Below are 17453 nucleotides of genomic sequence, written 5' to 3' on the forward strand. Positions count from 1 at the left end.
ACAAACTGACAAACAAAATATATAAATACAAAATATTAATGACATGTCTTTTTATATGTTTATCTTGAGAAACAGTTGTACATCATCACTGATGAAACTGACTTTGTTTTATACTGTGCTCACATCCTTAGAACACCATTTTGCAATCTTGCAGTTATATAAAATATGTTTACACATTTCTGAGGCAAGTAGGACTTAAAATACATAGTTTAAAAAAGCTAAATGACAATTATTTCAGTTCTTTACAAATGTAATGATGCCAGATTTTGCCTTCCCCTTTGATAGCATTTTCAATTTTATTTACTTGTAAGTAATCATTGGTCTTCTTGGGTAACCCAGTCCACACTTATTTTTATATTAAGAGATTTTACCCTGTTCTAACTACCTTATGCATCTCTGCATACATTTTCCCCAAATTGCACGTAATTGTCTTCCGACCATACATTTAGTAATTTTCAAGCAAAGAGATGAGAGCAGGGCAATTCCATAAAGAAACAGAAACCTAAAAATCTAGAGCCTGCACCTGATGTTTCAGAACAGCTAACTTTTATGACTGAATACACATCGAGCTACACACTAAGACATTTGTATGAAGAGATATCGACCACAAAGTAAGTCACTGGTGAAATCATTAATTTCATTGAGATTAAATACTTACTGTAATTATTCTTGGAATGCACCTACGTGGTATGCAGTAATACATGCACATGTAAATGGGTCACATCTTTATTAGTCCGTAAATATTTACCCTTTGAACTTTCAGTACAAAATATTAAGAGTGGACATTGGTGATGTTTAATGATGTAGGATGTGATTCACATGCATGTAAAAAGTAAAACAGTTGCAGTTTTCACAAAGAAATTTGTACAGATAAAGAACTGTAAAACGCTTATTATAGTCTCAAAAGACACCAGTGATCATGCTGCACTTACACAATGAAACATCTTTATTCATCCACATTAGATATAAACGATGCATTTCAATGGACAGTCACCATCGCATTCTATGGTAGAAATAGAACAAACTAACACAATTCTTTCTGTACTTGCTTAAACAGCGTATTCACACTTCATTACAGATTATTAGAAAAGAAAGCCGCACAATCTACTAAGAAAAAATAACCAATAAGGAACATGTCAAGTTTTATTCACATGTCTCCCTGAACATCTGTTCTCTCAGTTAGGAGAGATAAAAGGACCCTGAATGTTTAACGTTTCATTGAGGAGAAGGCCATTGGAGATGAAACACAAGTTGAGACTGGAGAAGGGAATCAGATGTGTCCTTCAAAGGAGCAATCTCTGCATTCGTCTTAGGACATTTATGGAAATCAAAGAAAAACCTACATGGGGATCTGTACAATCATTGTCCTCAATGCTGCGCCAATTTAGTCAGTCTTTCAGTTACACTTCCATGAGACTGAAACTACAAGTGAACTATCTGGTTTGAAAACATATTTGATCAAATGCTTAAGCTCACTCCAGCTAAGCTTTTTCTCATGTTTTAAAAACAAAATGTTTATTCCAGAATACAGTGATGGTTATATGTGTATTATAATAATACCAATCCACTGTTGATGAGAGGACACTGAGCATAATTCTGAAAAATGGAAGTGCAATAAAGCGATTTTTTTCATACCGAGATAAAACTACAACAGATAATTCAAACACACTTAAATATCGATTAGCTGTATCAGTAAGGGAAATAAACCAACGTGAACACAAAAGCAGTCATCACATCATGACAAAAACTTAAGCACCAACAAATCCTTCCATGTGGCTGTGTATGTTCAGGGAAGTGACTACATTCCAGGTCTGGAAACTGGGTGAACAGTCCACACTTCTTCAATGTGAAACTGCATTTGGCCATTGTCACTTCTGCACGATAAATTTCAGCACAAAATCTGACAGTATTACCTCATTTGGTTATTCTTGGTATGCATTGTTACTTTGCATTCTAATAATATGTGGTGAGCTGTTGGTTCCCTGTTCATGAGAAACTTAATTCTCTTTTGTCATACATTTCTCACAGAAGCTGATGACGGAGGTTTACTGAATCGCATATACACCACCAAAAAGCTGATACAAATTTCTGCGGCAATTAGGTTCACCTATTCCGTTACTATCTGGCACACAGTAAAGTTTATTTTGTCATCTAGTCGTGAACAGAGAATTGTGTTGATAAACACAGCCACACCTGATTCCAATTGTCAGACACAGAATTATCTTTTTATATTCTGAGATTAATGATCTGAAGTACCTGGTCTGAAATAAACAAAAATGTGATAATTTTGAACAATCGTGTGACGATCTACTTATTGTGCTCCTTCTGTCCTGCGGTGTTATATCCAGCCAAACTGGTAGGGTCCTTGGAATATGAGACATAAAAACTATTTTATGATAATTTCAGTAGATAAATGAGATGATGCACACATGGTCTCTCAGTCCCTGCTACATACATGGCTGATTGTGAGTATATCAATCAGTCCATCTCTACCATTTCTGACTGCTGTGCAGAGTATCAACAGTGCAGCAAAACTTGGGAAACGACCAGTTGCTGAGCACAGCGTGACAAATACTGTTCAGTGAAACTCTTGTCCATTGCTTACTCATAATGGGATTCTGTCATTAAAAAGGCAGTAGAAATTACAATGTGCCACTACTACTTCAGCTGGGTTAGCAGCTATATAACCTTAGTAGTACATTACAGGGAGCCCTTGATGCGAAGAAATTGGGCAATTTATTTACGCCACTGCACGGGTAGTGGCACCACCAGTGCAGGCCTCTACACACAAACTTTGACAGAATGAAATAATGATGATGTCCACTAACCGATCAGAAGCTGTATACGCGGTATAAGAGGGCACCACAGTAGTCAGTTGCTCCTGTCAAAAGTCATGGAGATGATGTTCAAAAGCTTGAGTTTCTGCAAGAAAATAAACAACATTGTGTACAAAGACACTGAAGTGAGAGTCATTATTCCCAACTTTTTGCTGGTGTTACCGTTGATTTACATAAACAAAACTGGATCTGGACAGCTCTTTCATTGTATAACTTGAAAGTGTCCAAGTTACAAAATATGGACAACCGAACATGAAAGCAGAGGTGTTTCTGTCACAGTTTATCACAAAATATAAGCCCCACAACAGCTCACTGCCCTCAGCTCTCACAGTAGGTTGAGGCATACAACTGAAGAGAAAACTGTACAACACTAACACGAGTGACATGTTCACTGACGACCATTTCTGCTGTTTGGCAGTACATGGAGACCTGTGAGGCGGTCGACACTTGGCACTCCCTCACCCACCACAGAGGAATGACACATCTGCAGTGCCGGCGTCCGTCGGCCCGTCCCTCACCCACTGCAGGGAGGCCACGCCGACTAAGTCTTGTGCACACTGCCGCTGCCCGCAGCCGACGCGAGCTCCCTGTGGGGATGGGGGTGGCGCCCCCGTCGCCACCACGGCCTCCGGCGTCACCGTCATGCTCGCTGTGACCCGCAGCGGCCGGCTGTCCCTGCCGCCGCCAGCTCCATCAGGTTGTTGTCCTGCCGCTGCGGCTGCTGTCCCGCCCCCGCCCCAGAACCGCCTCCGCCGGGTGTCGCTCCACCTTCAAAAATGGCGGGCTAATATTTATGAGAGTGGAGGCAGACAGCAGATTTACTGAGGGTTACACTACAAAGCACTTGATAAAACCAAATGGAGGGGAAAGGAATCCTTGTTTTACTGATTCGCTCACTTCTATTTTAAGCTGCACTATCTGTTTCAGTGGTCATTCCATCTCGAAAGAAAAAGGATCAAGCTAGGAATGGTAACATAGCTCTTCATTAGAGAACAACAGTGTAAGCCCTATGGACAAGAAAATAGTCACTTTTTACAGGTCTGAAGGTGGGATCATTGCCTCTAACAAAGCTGTAGTGTACACGAGGATGCTTCAAATGAAAACCTTAAAAGTGCAATAAAATTCCTAGAAGCTTTACCATTGATTTTTGTGGGAGTTATCCTCGTAATTCGAAAAATGGCCGACAGGTGGCAACCTGTCGTTGCTTCACAGAATAGGATGCTGTGTCAGTGCAGAGATAGCTGCCCCACTGTCAACTTGTACTGCACTCGAGTTTGACTCATCTTTCTGAATAGTGAAGGTGTTAAACCTGTGGAAGTGCATTGCAGGTTAAAATAACAGTATGGTGATTCATGTGTGTGTCCTTGCAGCAAGTATAGGAGTGGTGCAGAAAGTCTACAAGAGGTATAACTTCCTTTGAAGATGCTCTGCACCTGGGTCAGCAAAGAAAACATTGCTCTGTGCCAAAAAGAAAAATAAGCATTCGAGTATTGGCAGTCATGCTCACTCTCTTTGGGAATACAAAAGTGGTAATTGTCACCCATGCATCACCCACTTATTTTGTTTATGTTATATTGCTGCTCATACGGTCTGACCAAAGTGACTTTACATTGCGTCGATTTCCATTTTAACGGTCATATTTCACCATTCTTGTTTGAAGTTGACTGTTGTTGAAAAATAAGTTTCTTTACATTGTGTTGAAGTAAAACAACCACTGTATTGTGTGTGAGATAAGAGGAGAGTGAGTGTATCGGGACTAACCCCAGTTCACTGCTAGTAGTGCCCTGTCACCTTAATGCATCTGCACGTAGCATGTAAGTATTGCACCACAATTAACTATAAAATTAAAAGTTAAAATTTATGTTTAAAACTTTATGTTAACATAGTTTATTGTAATAATGTTTCAAATATCAAGTCTTTATGTACATAGACTTGTCAGTTTCCGTAAAAATGCAGTTTTCAGAAAAAAAAATAATAAAGCTAGAAAGCCAAAATTAGGTCAAAAGGTGTCTGTGGAGTTCATAAATAAGTGGTGTAAATTACAAGCAGAATCCACATTTTTTTTAAGAAAAATGGAAGGCATTAAAAACTGGACTTAGAATCGTAAAAATTTGTTTTCTGCTTCAGTTCACCTTAAAAATCGTAACTTACGAGACCATGTTAAGCTATCTCTTAAAGTTTTTGAGTAATTAAGTGAAAACCAATTTTGTAACTGAAATATACCCAATGGTGGTAGATTAAGTGTCTGTAATTTTAATGATAAAGCCTACCAAATTTTACAGTTGTAGTATTAATAACAGCTACTGCAAGTTCTAGTAAATGTATGGTTCAGAGGTAACGATCTACCGTTAGTTCCACTATAAAAATTCTAGAAGGCAAAGTTTTTATTCAGGCAAGCTCAAAGTTTTTCTGTGCTTTCAAACAACTTACCTAAATACATGTAAAAATTAAGAAGATTCTGAATTAATTCATGACTGTTATTGAAGATTATGTGTCTGAGAAAGCGGTCGTTCTGAGACTGCTGCCATTTGTTAAGGCAGTAAACAGATGTTCCCTCAGCCATCTGCTGCGGCACCTATACAAATACAGCCTAAGAGGCAGTAGTAAGGTGCACTTCACACTCAGCCATTGTAAGATCCACATTTGTTAAACATCGGATCGCGCTCTGCCTCGGATGATGTCAGAGACAACTGGACTCGCGAGGTGAAAGAATCTGGTAGAAACGTACTGCAGAGTTCACTTCTGAACTGAAAATATTGTTGTTCCCATTAGAAAATTTCCTGTCAATTGAACATAGTGACTTTCAAAGTGTTGTGTGTGAGAGACTTTACTCAATATATGTATGAACTAGAACTTTCATTTTAAATGAAAGTTTGTAGTCCTGATCCCACTAAGTAGGAGGAGAATAGAACATTTATTTCAGTGGACTGGACCAGAATGTGACCATGCAGACTGGAAACTAAGATCAGTATGTTCTCCATCACTTTGTGGCGGACCACAAAATTAGTTACCAGGCTCCCACGAGAAAGATGGCAAACTATATAGAACAACCAACCAACATCATATGAAACCGGCCGCCCCACAGTGTTCTCTAGTTGACAACTGTCACCCTCATGACTGCTGATGTTACCATTTCTGTTTTTACTTTGATAGATAAGTTATTTATTTTTCAGTGTTTAATTATAATCATCTCGAGTAGAGACATGAAAGTTCCAGTTTGAGAATGCTGTAAAAAATAATCACTGCTTGGAATGATGTCAAATTTGAATACAATATTGTCGAAGAAGGGGAAAATGTTCTGGAAACAAAAATTGTGGCAGAATATGCAAAAATAAAAGATGCAGGATACCTGGCTGTTTCTGAGTTTGTGTGTAAGTGGCTCATCCTGACTCTCTCAATGCAGGATCACACACTGCTGGTACAGCTCTTGTACAAGAATGGTGTCCCCCGGGAATGTCACGAGCGTAACACCAACGTTTGCGTGGTAGAACGAGTATGTGTGTACATGTACATAGCGCTTGCGCAGCAATTTCCAATGTTGTGTAACTGATGTGGAACAAGGGGAACCAGCCCACATTCACCGAGGCAGATGGAAAACCATCTACAGGCTGGCCGGCACACTGGACCTCGACACTAATCTGCCGGGCGGATTCGCGCCAGGGACCGGCACACCTTCCCGCTTGAGAAGCAGCGCATTAGACCATACAGCAAGCTGGGCGGGCTGCCTGTGAGCAAGGTGCATAAACTTTCATGAAACATCTGGCATTGCTATCTGCATTCAGGAGTTACTTCATGCTGATGAGACTGTAAGACACACATTTGCTCTAGAATTTCTTGATCACATGGAAATGGACAGTGATTGGTCATGGAACAGATGAAGCCCATGTACATCTCCAAGGACATATCAACATACTGAATTGTAGAATATGGGCAACAAAAAATTCACACACACACCAACCAGTGCCACTTCTTTCTACAAACATGACTGTACGATGTGGGTTGACAGCATCTTTTTACTGCAGGACCATGGAGATGAATCCTACAAGTTTTGTTACATGTACCATCAGTGGTAAATTCTATGAGAGTCTTCTGCACACAATCATTCCAACCCTTCAACAGCATGGATATGTGGGTAGGATAATTTTTATGCGAGATAGTGCTCCTCCCCACATTGTACAGCCAGTGAAACGGCTGATGCAGAGGCATTTCGGAAATGCTATAATTACCAGCAGCCATTTCCTTATAGCCTGATCACCTGGTCTTAATCCACGTGACTTCTGGCTTTATGATTACCTGAAAAAGCTGTGTTCAGTGCTCCGATTACAAACATAGCTGAGCTGAAGATGCACATTGCACAATGCATTCTGAAAATGACCCCAATCTGTCGTGGAATATGCTGTTTCTCGATTTCAAATTGTATCAGAAAATGGTTGATAGGATGCTGAATATGTCTTGTGCCAGACTCACAGTCATGCCCATTCCATGGTATGCCTAGTTTAATGTACAATTCACATAATAACCACCATATTGCAATTCATCTGTCATTTCCAGCTAAATCCATTTACGTTGTGACACTTCACAGCATCATCTTGCGGGAAAATTTTCACTTTTTCCCCCTTCTCCTTGACCATAGCCTGCTCAAATTTGACCTTACTCTGCGCAGCAGTCTCTTCTTTTTTTACAATGTTTTGAAGCTGGAACTTTTAATTTTAATCATCCTGTATTATAAACTGTTGATGATGAGAGCTCTATATTGACCCGTGTTGTTTTGCACAGGACAGCTGCAGCATCAAAATTGCAGTTGATAAAAACAATGTGCTGACTGAACATTTAAATGATACATATTACATCTGTTCAAGGTGCGCAAAGTCCGAAATGTTGTTGTGCATGATGCCAATATGTTCCAAAAAACCACACATGAGAAAAATTTTTTTTTTAGAGGTTCATATCTTGGGCTCTATTTATCACAAAGATAAGGGGTAATGTGTTTTTGGATGGAATTTGCCTTAGCCATGATTTGTATATATCCATCAGAAGAACGAGCATACTGTAGCTATTGTACAGTACAGGGTCAAAAATTTATAATTAAAAATTACACACTTCCTCCAGCCCAGGCAAACTGATTGGTTCTTTCAGTTAGGTGTGGTCTGGGGTGGACCGTAGATAGCTTATAAGAAAATCTTGAAACCCTGTGATTTTTTGGATGGAAAAGCACCAATTGTGGAGATGGCCACTTCTATAATTTTTGTACATGGCAGTTCATCAAAATATCGTTATCCATTACCAAGGTCCAGAGGTTCAAAGTTAATGTACTGATGCAGGTAATATCAGGTCTGAGGTGTTAATGTAGTTTTAACTGAGGTCGTGAACAAATGGCAAGGGTTCTGAAGTCACCAAACTAGGTTGTGGTCAGCATTTTTTTCACCAATAAAACTTTATGACACAGTCTCTAGGTAACACTTCATGTCTATACAAATATGCTGTACTGCAATGACAAAAGAAAGGGTTTTAACATATTTGAAAAGAAAAGAACTTAATAATTAATAGTCATTTTATCTGAAACTGATAATTCAGTAAAATATTTCTAATACCATATTTACTCTTTCAAGATACAAATCATAAGCTGAGCATTTTCATTTCCAATGAATTGCAATTGATGAGCAAAGTTTTTAAAAAATGTAAACAAAAAAATTTTATGTTAACCTTCTCTTATATGTACTTCTTTATAGTTTGTATGTGTCAAAGTATATAAATGCACTGTCATAACTAATATCCTATATTATTCAATAATGACAATATTATGAAAAGGGTAGATCACTATTCACCTTATAGCAGATCTGATGAGTCACAGACATGCACAACAGAAAGACTGTAAAATAAGTAAGCTTCCAGCTAGAAGGCCTTCATCAGAATGAGACAAAAAAAACACACACAGCACAGTGGTTGCAGCTTAGCTGGATCACACTTGGATGGAGGAGCAAACTGACTCAGGCAGAGTGCAACAATGGTCTTTGGTAGAGTTTGTGGTGAAAGGTGAAAAAATGTTTCCACAGTAGGGACTGGGAGAAGGTGAGAACATCTTTAACAAATCCTATATGACTGAATTTGGGAGTGGGGGGAAAAGGTGAGGCCTTTGGAAAGGTCTGATACTTCTGTAGGGCTAAGGCTTTTGGAGGAAAGTTTCATGACTGTGTTTTGGGTCTCTATAGGTTCTTGATTATATATAGTGCTGTTAGTGGCTATTGAGGGTGGAGTAGGTCTGCAAGGGAGGATTTGTCAAATGGGGTGGTGTGTGTAGGAGATTGTTGTAGAGGTGGTGGGTATTGGTAGCCCAAGGTAGGAGTAGGAAGTGAACAGGTTCGAGTGTTTTTTGAGGTGGCATTGTGCATGCTGCTCTAGTTCCTGGAGGGCAAGAGTTGTTTGTGATATGGGATTCAGGAATTTTGGATTGCACGATAGGAGAATTTCATGGATGGAGGGGAGGTACTGCGCCGTGCGTTTTGAGGCGCTGTGTCACTGGCTGCGCAGCCCGTGTGTGTTTTGTTCTCCTTAGCATAAGTCATGTGTAAGTCTAGGGACCGATGACCTCAGCACTTTGTTCCGTTAGGAATTCACACACATTTAAACATTTTTGGGAGGTGCTGCAAAGAGGTTTGGGCCTGTTTGACATGTTTTGTCTAATTCTGATGAAGGTCTTTTTGGCCAAAAGCTTACTTGCTCAAGAGCCTTTTTATTGTGCGTATCTGCAACTCAGCATCTCCGCTATATGGTGTCTAATCTGTCATTATTCCATCCTGATTTAACCTATAGTATTCACTTTATATAAGCAGCACACCCAGCTGCAGCGGAGAAAAGAAGGGAAGCAGCTGAAAATTGCCAAGGCACAGAAAGGTGAACAAGCTCCTGTTGCAAAGATGCTGACAAAAAAAGTGGGGAACCAGCTGCCTGAATCCTCATTCTGCTCTGTTGCTTGTGAACATATTCATGCTTTTTGTGCTGTAAGAGAGTAGCACAGAACAGTGTCAGTGAAAGAGGGAGGAGACTATGTCAGAGACAAACGGAGAGAGAAAGTGGCACTGAAAGAGATGAAGGGAGTAACAGTGGGAATCACAGTGACAGTGGCAGTAAAAGAAAAAGAGAGATGAGTTGAGACCATACACAGGCTTTGGCGGGGGACAATGGAATCTGGCAAACTTCAACACGTAAGTGCAAGGATGGGGTCAAAAAAGTTTCTAGCCTAACAAATATAGAATGACAGAAATTTCATAATACCAATTTATTTTTCAATGTAATACCTGTGTACACTAATACAGTTGCAAGCATGCTCACATAACTTCTGCAAACCATTCAAATGAAAGCTCTTCAATTCCGAGCCCAACCAAGCGTTCCCTGCGTCATCGTTGTCAAATCGTCGTCCTTTGAGATCTTTTTTTCTTTTCCCAAACCTAAAAAAAGTCTGATGGAGTCAAATTTGGAGAACATGGCAGATGACGTAACAATTCCAACCTGTCAAGCAGAGTGTCCAGTGCTGCAGGCGATTTGGGTGCCGGTGTGTGGTCCTGATGCAAAAGAACTCCACACCTTTCTGTCTTTCTCTCTTCTCCAAAACAGTGAAATAGTATGATGCCTTTATAGTTACACCCTTTTGCAAGAATCCACCATAATTACCCCTTCTGCATCCAGAAGACCAATGCCATCGCCTTACTGGCTGATTTTTGCACCCCAAATTTTTTTGGGGTATGGGATGAAGGATGTTGCCATTGTCGTGACTGTTGTTCTGTCTCAGGATCAAAGTGGTGAACCCATGTTTCATCCATTGTCCCATACCTTGCAAGAAAGCCATCTTCAGATTGGCAGATGATTTCTTCACAACACTGCCCACACTCCCGTCTCTGATGTGCATTCAAGTCTTTCGGGACCCACTGAGATGAAATGTTCTACATTCCCACAATATCCACAACAATTTCATTTGCACACCCAGAGGAGACTCTAGTTGTGATTTTGTGTTGTTCAATGATCCTGCAAAATCGTACTGTGAATTGCAGTCACTGTTTCATCAGCGGCAACAGTGACAGGTATTCCACTTCTTGGCACAGCTTCCACACACATTCTTCCATATTTGAAGTCAGACACCCAGTTTTTCACTGTTGCATAAGACTGAGTGTTTGTGCGAGACATTATGGTAACTATCTGGAGTCAGAAACGTTTTGACTGCCCTTCATATAGGGAAGGGTGCATTTTAGACCGACATTTCAAACACGCAAGTATAGGGGAAAGAATAAGTTGCCCCCCCCCCCCCCCCCCTCCAGAATTTTTGAGTTGCTAAGGTATTGTGTAGATGGGGGCAGTGAGACAGGAGAGGGAGACAGTAGCAGTGAGATATAGGGATATATACTGTAAATCAGTGGGAGAAAAAGGATGCAGTGGTAGTGAGAGGGAGACGTTGAGTGTGAAGGCTATACTACAAAGAGAGACTGGGTAAAAGGATTTTGTTTGAATGTTTGGTGTTAAATGAGCACGAATATGTTTGCATGCTACCAGATTTTTAATGAGGAAGGTGACACAAGGTTTGAAGAAGTTGGTTTCCCTCTTTCATGTAAAAGTCTTTAAAAGAGATGCTTATTTGCCTTTTTTTACACTCCAAAAGGATAATTTTTCAGCTGGTTGGGTTCACTCAAAATACTTTGTATTTCTACTCATTTTTACATGTTATTTGACTCCTTTACAGTCACAGTAACTGGTAATATTCGAAATATTTGTACCAGGAAAGTTGACAACTAGAGAGTCAACAACAGCTCAGTGACAATTATTCAGGTACGGGTATCAGAGGGATGATGGAGGGGGAGGGGAATGGTGGGGCAGGTATATTTGCTAAAGAGGATACAAGATTCACAAAAACTGGTATTAGCACACAATGTTCTGAAATGGATTAATAATGAAAAATTGGTTAAAATCTAAAACAAAAATTACTATCTGTTGGGACTTAGATATCAGAATGGGAAACGAGAGTCAGCAAGTCATTTTTCTACCTCCTCATAATGTTCAATCTATATTGTAGCAATACAAAGGCCATACATGACAAAGCATGTGTAGCTAACATCATTATTAGCTTTGAAAGGAATTTCTACACTATCAGTATTGCTGGTGGGAGATTTACACATTTTAGGCTAAACCAAAACAAAATTGAAGGACTGCCCTCAAAAGTAGGGGTAGAGGGGCCGTATTTACATTTGTGGCATACTTGTTCTGCTCTTATAAAAATCAGCTGTAGAAGCAAACCTATACAGAAGGACATTAAGTGGTACACAGATGAACTTACCAATGCTATAGACAAAATATCTTATATTTGCACCATATGTAGAAAACTACTTCTGAAAATGGAACTAAGCAGAAAGACAAATTTTTTACAATTCATATTGAAAGTAAGACATCCTTCAGAACTAAGCTTAGAATGGCAAAAAGAACAGCATACAAAAGGTAAATTGAAGGTGTTCAGCTGCACAAGGGCATAGCATGTATCATGAGCACAACATATGTACAGGTTAAGACAAGTACTAATGCAGCTGATCTACTTACGCAACACCAACATGGGGACAATCACACCCATTGAGATTACAACATAAGTGGCAACACTCTCAAACTCCAAAAGCATGGACTACTCTCGGTTGTTAGAGTTGAATCCCGGATACATGATAACGTAGTTGATCCTTTAATCTGCAAGTAAGTTGGCTGTTGGGCTGCATTGAGATGAGGGTATCTAACTCAGTCACTGTTTCTTTCTTTTCCCACTCTCATTTCTTGATTTTACTTCAGCACCACTCTTGAAAAAGTAAGAGGAAAAATTAGAGGACCCATTGAATGGAACAAACAGTCTAATGAAAACTGAAAAAGACTTACCGTAATCAAGAGGAGCAGAAATGTGATTATCGATAAACTTAAAATTGGAGGCCCCTTAGTAGACAAAGAGTAGTAACTCTACTGCCTCAGAAGTAAAATAACATACAGAGGATGAGGCAAGAACGACATGGAAAGCAGCTAAGCGCAGGAAAAGAGGGCATTCCGGGCCAAAAGAAGTCTATTAGTATGAAACACGGGCTTTATTTGGAGAAATAAATTTCTGAGAAAGTACGTCTATAGCACAGAACTGAATCACAGACTGCAGTAAAACCAAAGAGAGAATAGAATCAAAGCATATGAGATGTGGAACTATAAAGGGAAACTGAAAATTGAGTGCACTGATAAGACAAGAACCTTCTCCAATGAGTCAAAGAGAAAATAATATGTCAGAAACACTAGATGCAAAATGTGGCTGTTCACATTGTCAAGGGTAATGGAGCTCAAAGTCTTGCTCCAATAGGAGCAGAGACATGGGAAAAACGTGTTTCTTCTCCAACGCCTGGTGTCTAGGCTGCCCTGCCTGACCAACAGGCATGTTGGGTGGGAACAGTTTTTTTGGGTCATCGGTCTTCTGAATGGTTTGACGTGCCCACCACAAATTCCTCTGCTGTGCCAATCCCTTCATCTCAGAGAAGCACTTGCAACCTACATCCTCAATTATTTGGTGGATGTATTCCAGTCTCTGTCTTCCTCTAAAATTTTTGCATCTACAGCTCCTTCTAGTACCATGGAAGTTATTCCTTTGTGTCTTGTCAGTGTTTTCCATATATTCCTTAAATCACTGATTCTGCATCATTCCTTACCATATCAGTCCACCTAATTTTTAAAATTCTTCTGTAGGACCACATCTCAGTCTCTCTTTCCTGGTTTTCCCACAGTCCATGTTGCAATACTGTGCTCTAAATATACATTCTCTGAAATTTCTTCCTCAAATTACGATCTACAATTTCATACAAGCAGACTTCTCTTGGCCAGGAATGCCCTTTTTGCTTCTTGCTGTGTCGGCCATGGGTCATGTTGCTGCCTAGATAAGAGAAATCCTTAATTTTATCCATGTTGTGACCAATAACCCTGTTTTCATTTCTATTACTTTCATCTTTCATCAATTCACTCTCAATCCATATTCTGTTCATTACATTCAGCAGATCCTGTAATTCTTCTTCACTTTCACAGAGGATAGCAATGTCATCAGTGAATCTTATCATTGATATCCTTTCACCTTGAATTTTAATTCCTCTCCTGAACCTTTCTTTTATTTCCATCATAGCTTCTCTGATGTATACAGTCAACGGTATGGGCGAAAGAATACATCCCTGCCTTAGATCCTTTTTTAATCCGACCACTTTGTTCTTGGTCTTCCCCCCTCTTGACTCTTGTATATGTTGTACATTACCCATCTCTCCCTATAACTTACTCCTGTTTTCCTCAGAATTCTGAACATCTTGCACCATTTGACACTGTTGAACAGCTTTCCCAAGTCAACAGATCCTATGAACATGTCCTGATTTTTCTTTGGTCTTGCTTCTATTATCAACCGTGATGTCGCAATTGCCTCTCTGGTGCCTTTATTTCTCCTCAAGCCAAACTGATCGTCTACCGTACCCTCAGTTCTCTTTCCCATTATTTTGTACACTACTGATGTCAGCAACTTGGATACGTGGGCTTCAAACTGATTGCGCAACAATTGTCGTACTTCTCAGTTCTTGCAGTCTTTGGAATAGTGTGGACAATATTTTTCCGAAAGTCAGATGGTATATCGCCACAGTCATACACTCTACACCCCAATGTGAATAGTCATTTTGTTGCCACTGCCCCCATGATTTTAGGAATTCTGATAGTATGTTATCTATTCCTTCTGCCTTATTTGATCTTAAGTCCTCCAAAGCTCTTTTAAATTCTGATTCAGTTACTGGATCCCCTATCTTTTCTAAATCGACTCTTGTTTCATCTTCTATCATGTCGTCAGACAAGTCTTTCCCCTCATAGAGGCCTTCAATGTATTATTTCCACCTATTCACTCTCTCCTCTGCATTTTTATCAGTGGAATTTCCATTGCACTGTTAATGTTATTGCCCTTGCTTTTAGTTTCAGCAAAGGTTGTTTTAACTTTCCTACATGCTGAGTCCGTTCTGACAATCATTTCGTTTTTGATTTCCTCACATTTTTTTCATGTAGCCATTTCGCCTTAGCTTCCCTGCAATTCCTATTTATTTCATTCTTAACTGGCTTGTATGTTTATATTCCTGAATTTTCTTTCAACATTTTTGTACTTCCTTCTTTCATCCATCAACTGAAGTATTTCTTCTGTTACCCCTCGTTTCTTTGTATGTATCTTTTTCTTTCTAGCTTCCGTGATTGCGCTTTTTAGAGGTGAATGGACATCTTCAACTGAACTGCCTACAGCCTCAGAGAACTTCAAGTATACCTCCTCATTCCTTAGTACTTCTTTGCATATTGATTCTTCCTGACTAATCTCTCAAACTTCAGCCTACTCTTCATCACTACAACATTGTGATCTGAGTCCATGTCCGCGCCTGGCTATGTCTTAAGATCCAACATCTGATTTTGGAATTGCTGTCTGACCATGGTGTAATCTAACGGATATCTTCCTGTGTCTCCTGGCCGTTTCCAAGTATACCATCTCCTCTTGTGGTTTCTTATCAGTGTATTTGCCATTACTAACTAAAATTTATTACAGAGTTCAATTAGTCTTTCTCCTCTCTCATTCCTTTTCCCAAGCCCATATTCTCCTGTAATCTTTTCTTCTACAACTGCATTCCATTCCCCACATGACTTTTTAGATTTTCATTACCCATTCAATATCCTCATATACTTTCTCTGTCTCTCTATTGTCAGACTGTGACGTCGCATGTTTACCTTAACTATAGTTGTTGGTGTTGGTTTGCTGTCAATTCTGGTTAGAACAACCATATCACTGAACTGTTCACAGTAATATATTTTTTGTCCTACCTTCCTATTTGTAACAAATCCCACTCCCATTATACCATTTTCTGCTGCTGTCCATACATCCTATACTCGTGCGACAAGAAATCTTTATCTTCTTTCCATGTCACTTCACTGACCCACTATATGTAGATTGAGACTTTGCATTTCCATTTTCAGATTTCATAGGTTCCCTACCATGTTCAGCCTTCTGACATTCCACACTCCAACTTGTACAACCTTACCCTTTTGTTGTTTATTCAACATTCTTCTCATGGTCACCTCCTCTTGGCAGTCCCCTCCTGGAGATCTGAATGGGGGACTACCGCAGAATCTTTTGCCAATGGAGAGATCATCATGACACTTTTTCAATTACAGGCCTTGTCTTGTGAATACACATCACATGTGGTTTCCATTGCCTTCTACATCCTCATGCTGTTGATTGTTGCTAATTCTTCCACCTTTTGGGCAATTTCCCACTCCAAAGGCAAGAGAGTGTACTGAACCTCCGTCTGCCCATCCAGCCTCTTCGACAAGGCCACTGACTGAATGAGGGGCAACGTCTTACACTGGAAGTCTGCAGCTGCCAATACTAATGATTTTGACTCTAAATTTAAACAGTGTCGGGGTTCAAACCCAGGACCAAGGATGTTTTGATTACTAACCAAAGTCGCATTTGGGAGGACGACGGTTCAATCCCGCGTCCGGCCATCCTGATTTAGGTTTTCCGTGATTTCCCTAAATCGCTCCAGGCAAATGCCGGGATGGTTCCTTTGAAAGGGCACGGCCGACTTCCTTCCCCATCCTCCCCTACACCGATGACCTCGCTGTCTGGTCTCCTTCCCCAAAACCAACCAATTACTAACCAAAGACAATACCTCCTAGGCAATTGGTTTATGGGGAACGGTATCAACCTGTTTTGTGGGGCAAAAAACAGTTCTCTGGGCCCTAACAAGTAGGCTCCCCTGATGAAAGGCATGTTGTGGGAGTAATATCAGCCTACTGTATTGCAGGGGATACACTTGCCAATGAGCAAGGTGTGGGGATACTGAGACTGATTTAGGAGGGGAGGGCGAGGAGATGGATGAGGCAGATGGAACAGGGGAGAGAATGGTATGGACAAAGAGAGGGGAGGAGGAGATACAGATAGAGGTGAGAGGTTGAGTTTGAGTTTGAGTTTGACAGGCACAGGGAAGAAGAGATGCCACAGAGAGGGTGAAATGGACATGTGTACAGTACATGTGCTGAAAGCACACACACAAGCAAAGTCTCCAATAATAAGGGTTGCCACAAGTTTCCCCATCTGAAATTTCCTGATTTTCAGACAAGTTTTAGCAATTTGCCTGACAAATTTTGAGATCTCAAGGGTAAATAAAGACAGAGCTTGTCAAGAAATTCTGTATTTCTAAATGTGTGATCAAAAATCTTAAGTACTGACATCTTTTGCAATTGTGAATGTATGCTTTCCTGCCTTATACAGCTGGTGAAGAGTTCTCGGGTTTCTAGCCAGGTAACAGAGTCTTCAAACTGCGACGTTTCAACGAGTGACATGCTCATCATCTTCTGGCGAAGTGCTGAGACTCTGCAGATGCTGGTCCCTTTATACCTGCGGTGTGCCCCCAACCACCAGGCCGCGGGAGGCTGAATCCAGAGGAGCCGGTGGGTGGGGTGGACAGGAAAGCGGGTGTGCCGTTAGTGTCTCCGTCAGAGCATTCCGGTCACGTCTCGTGAGCTGGACAGTTCTTGGTGCATTCACAGCGTATTGCAGCAGCTAAT

At 40.4% G+C, this 17453-nt stretch overlaps 1 protein-coding gene across 3 annotated transcripts in view; it reads right to left on the minus strand.

The window, feature by feature from the left end:
* Positions 1-3344: 3344 nt before the first annotated feature.
* LOC126424811 (G-protein coupled receptor moody-like) overlaps positions 3345-17453 on the minus strand; it is a 120928-nt gene continuing 106819 nt past the window's right edge. For 2 of the 3 annotated variants that reach the window (XM_050087604.1, XM_050087602.1), the window contains exon 8: positions 3345-3605. In XM_050087604.1, coding sequence (XP_049943561.1) covers positions 3478-3605 — 128 coding nt within the window. In that variant the 3' untranslated portion in view covers positions 3345-3477. Of the gene's footprint in view, positions 3622-17453 lie in introns of all 3 variants that reach the window. The other variant, XM_050087603.1, reaches the window with a different exon arrangement.

Source organism: Schistocerca serialis, chromosome 10 (assembly GCF_023864345.2).
Source record: "Schistocerca serialis cubense isolate TAMUIC-IGC-003099 chromosome 10, iqSchSeri2.2, whole genome shotgun sequence".
Classification (NCBI taxonomy): Eukaryota; Metazoa; Arthropoda; class Insecta; order Orthoptera; family Acrididae; genus Schistocerca; species Schistocerca serialis.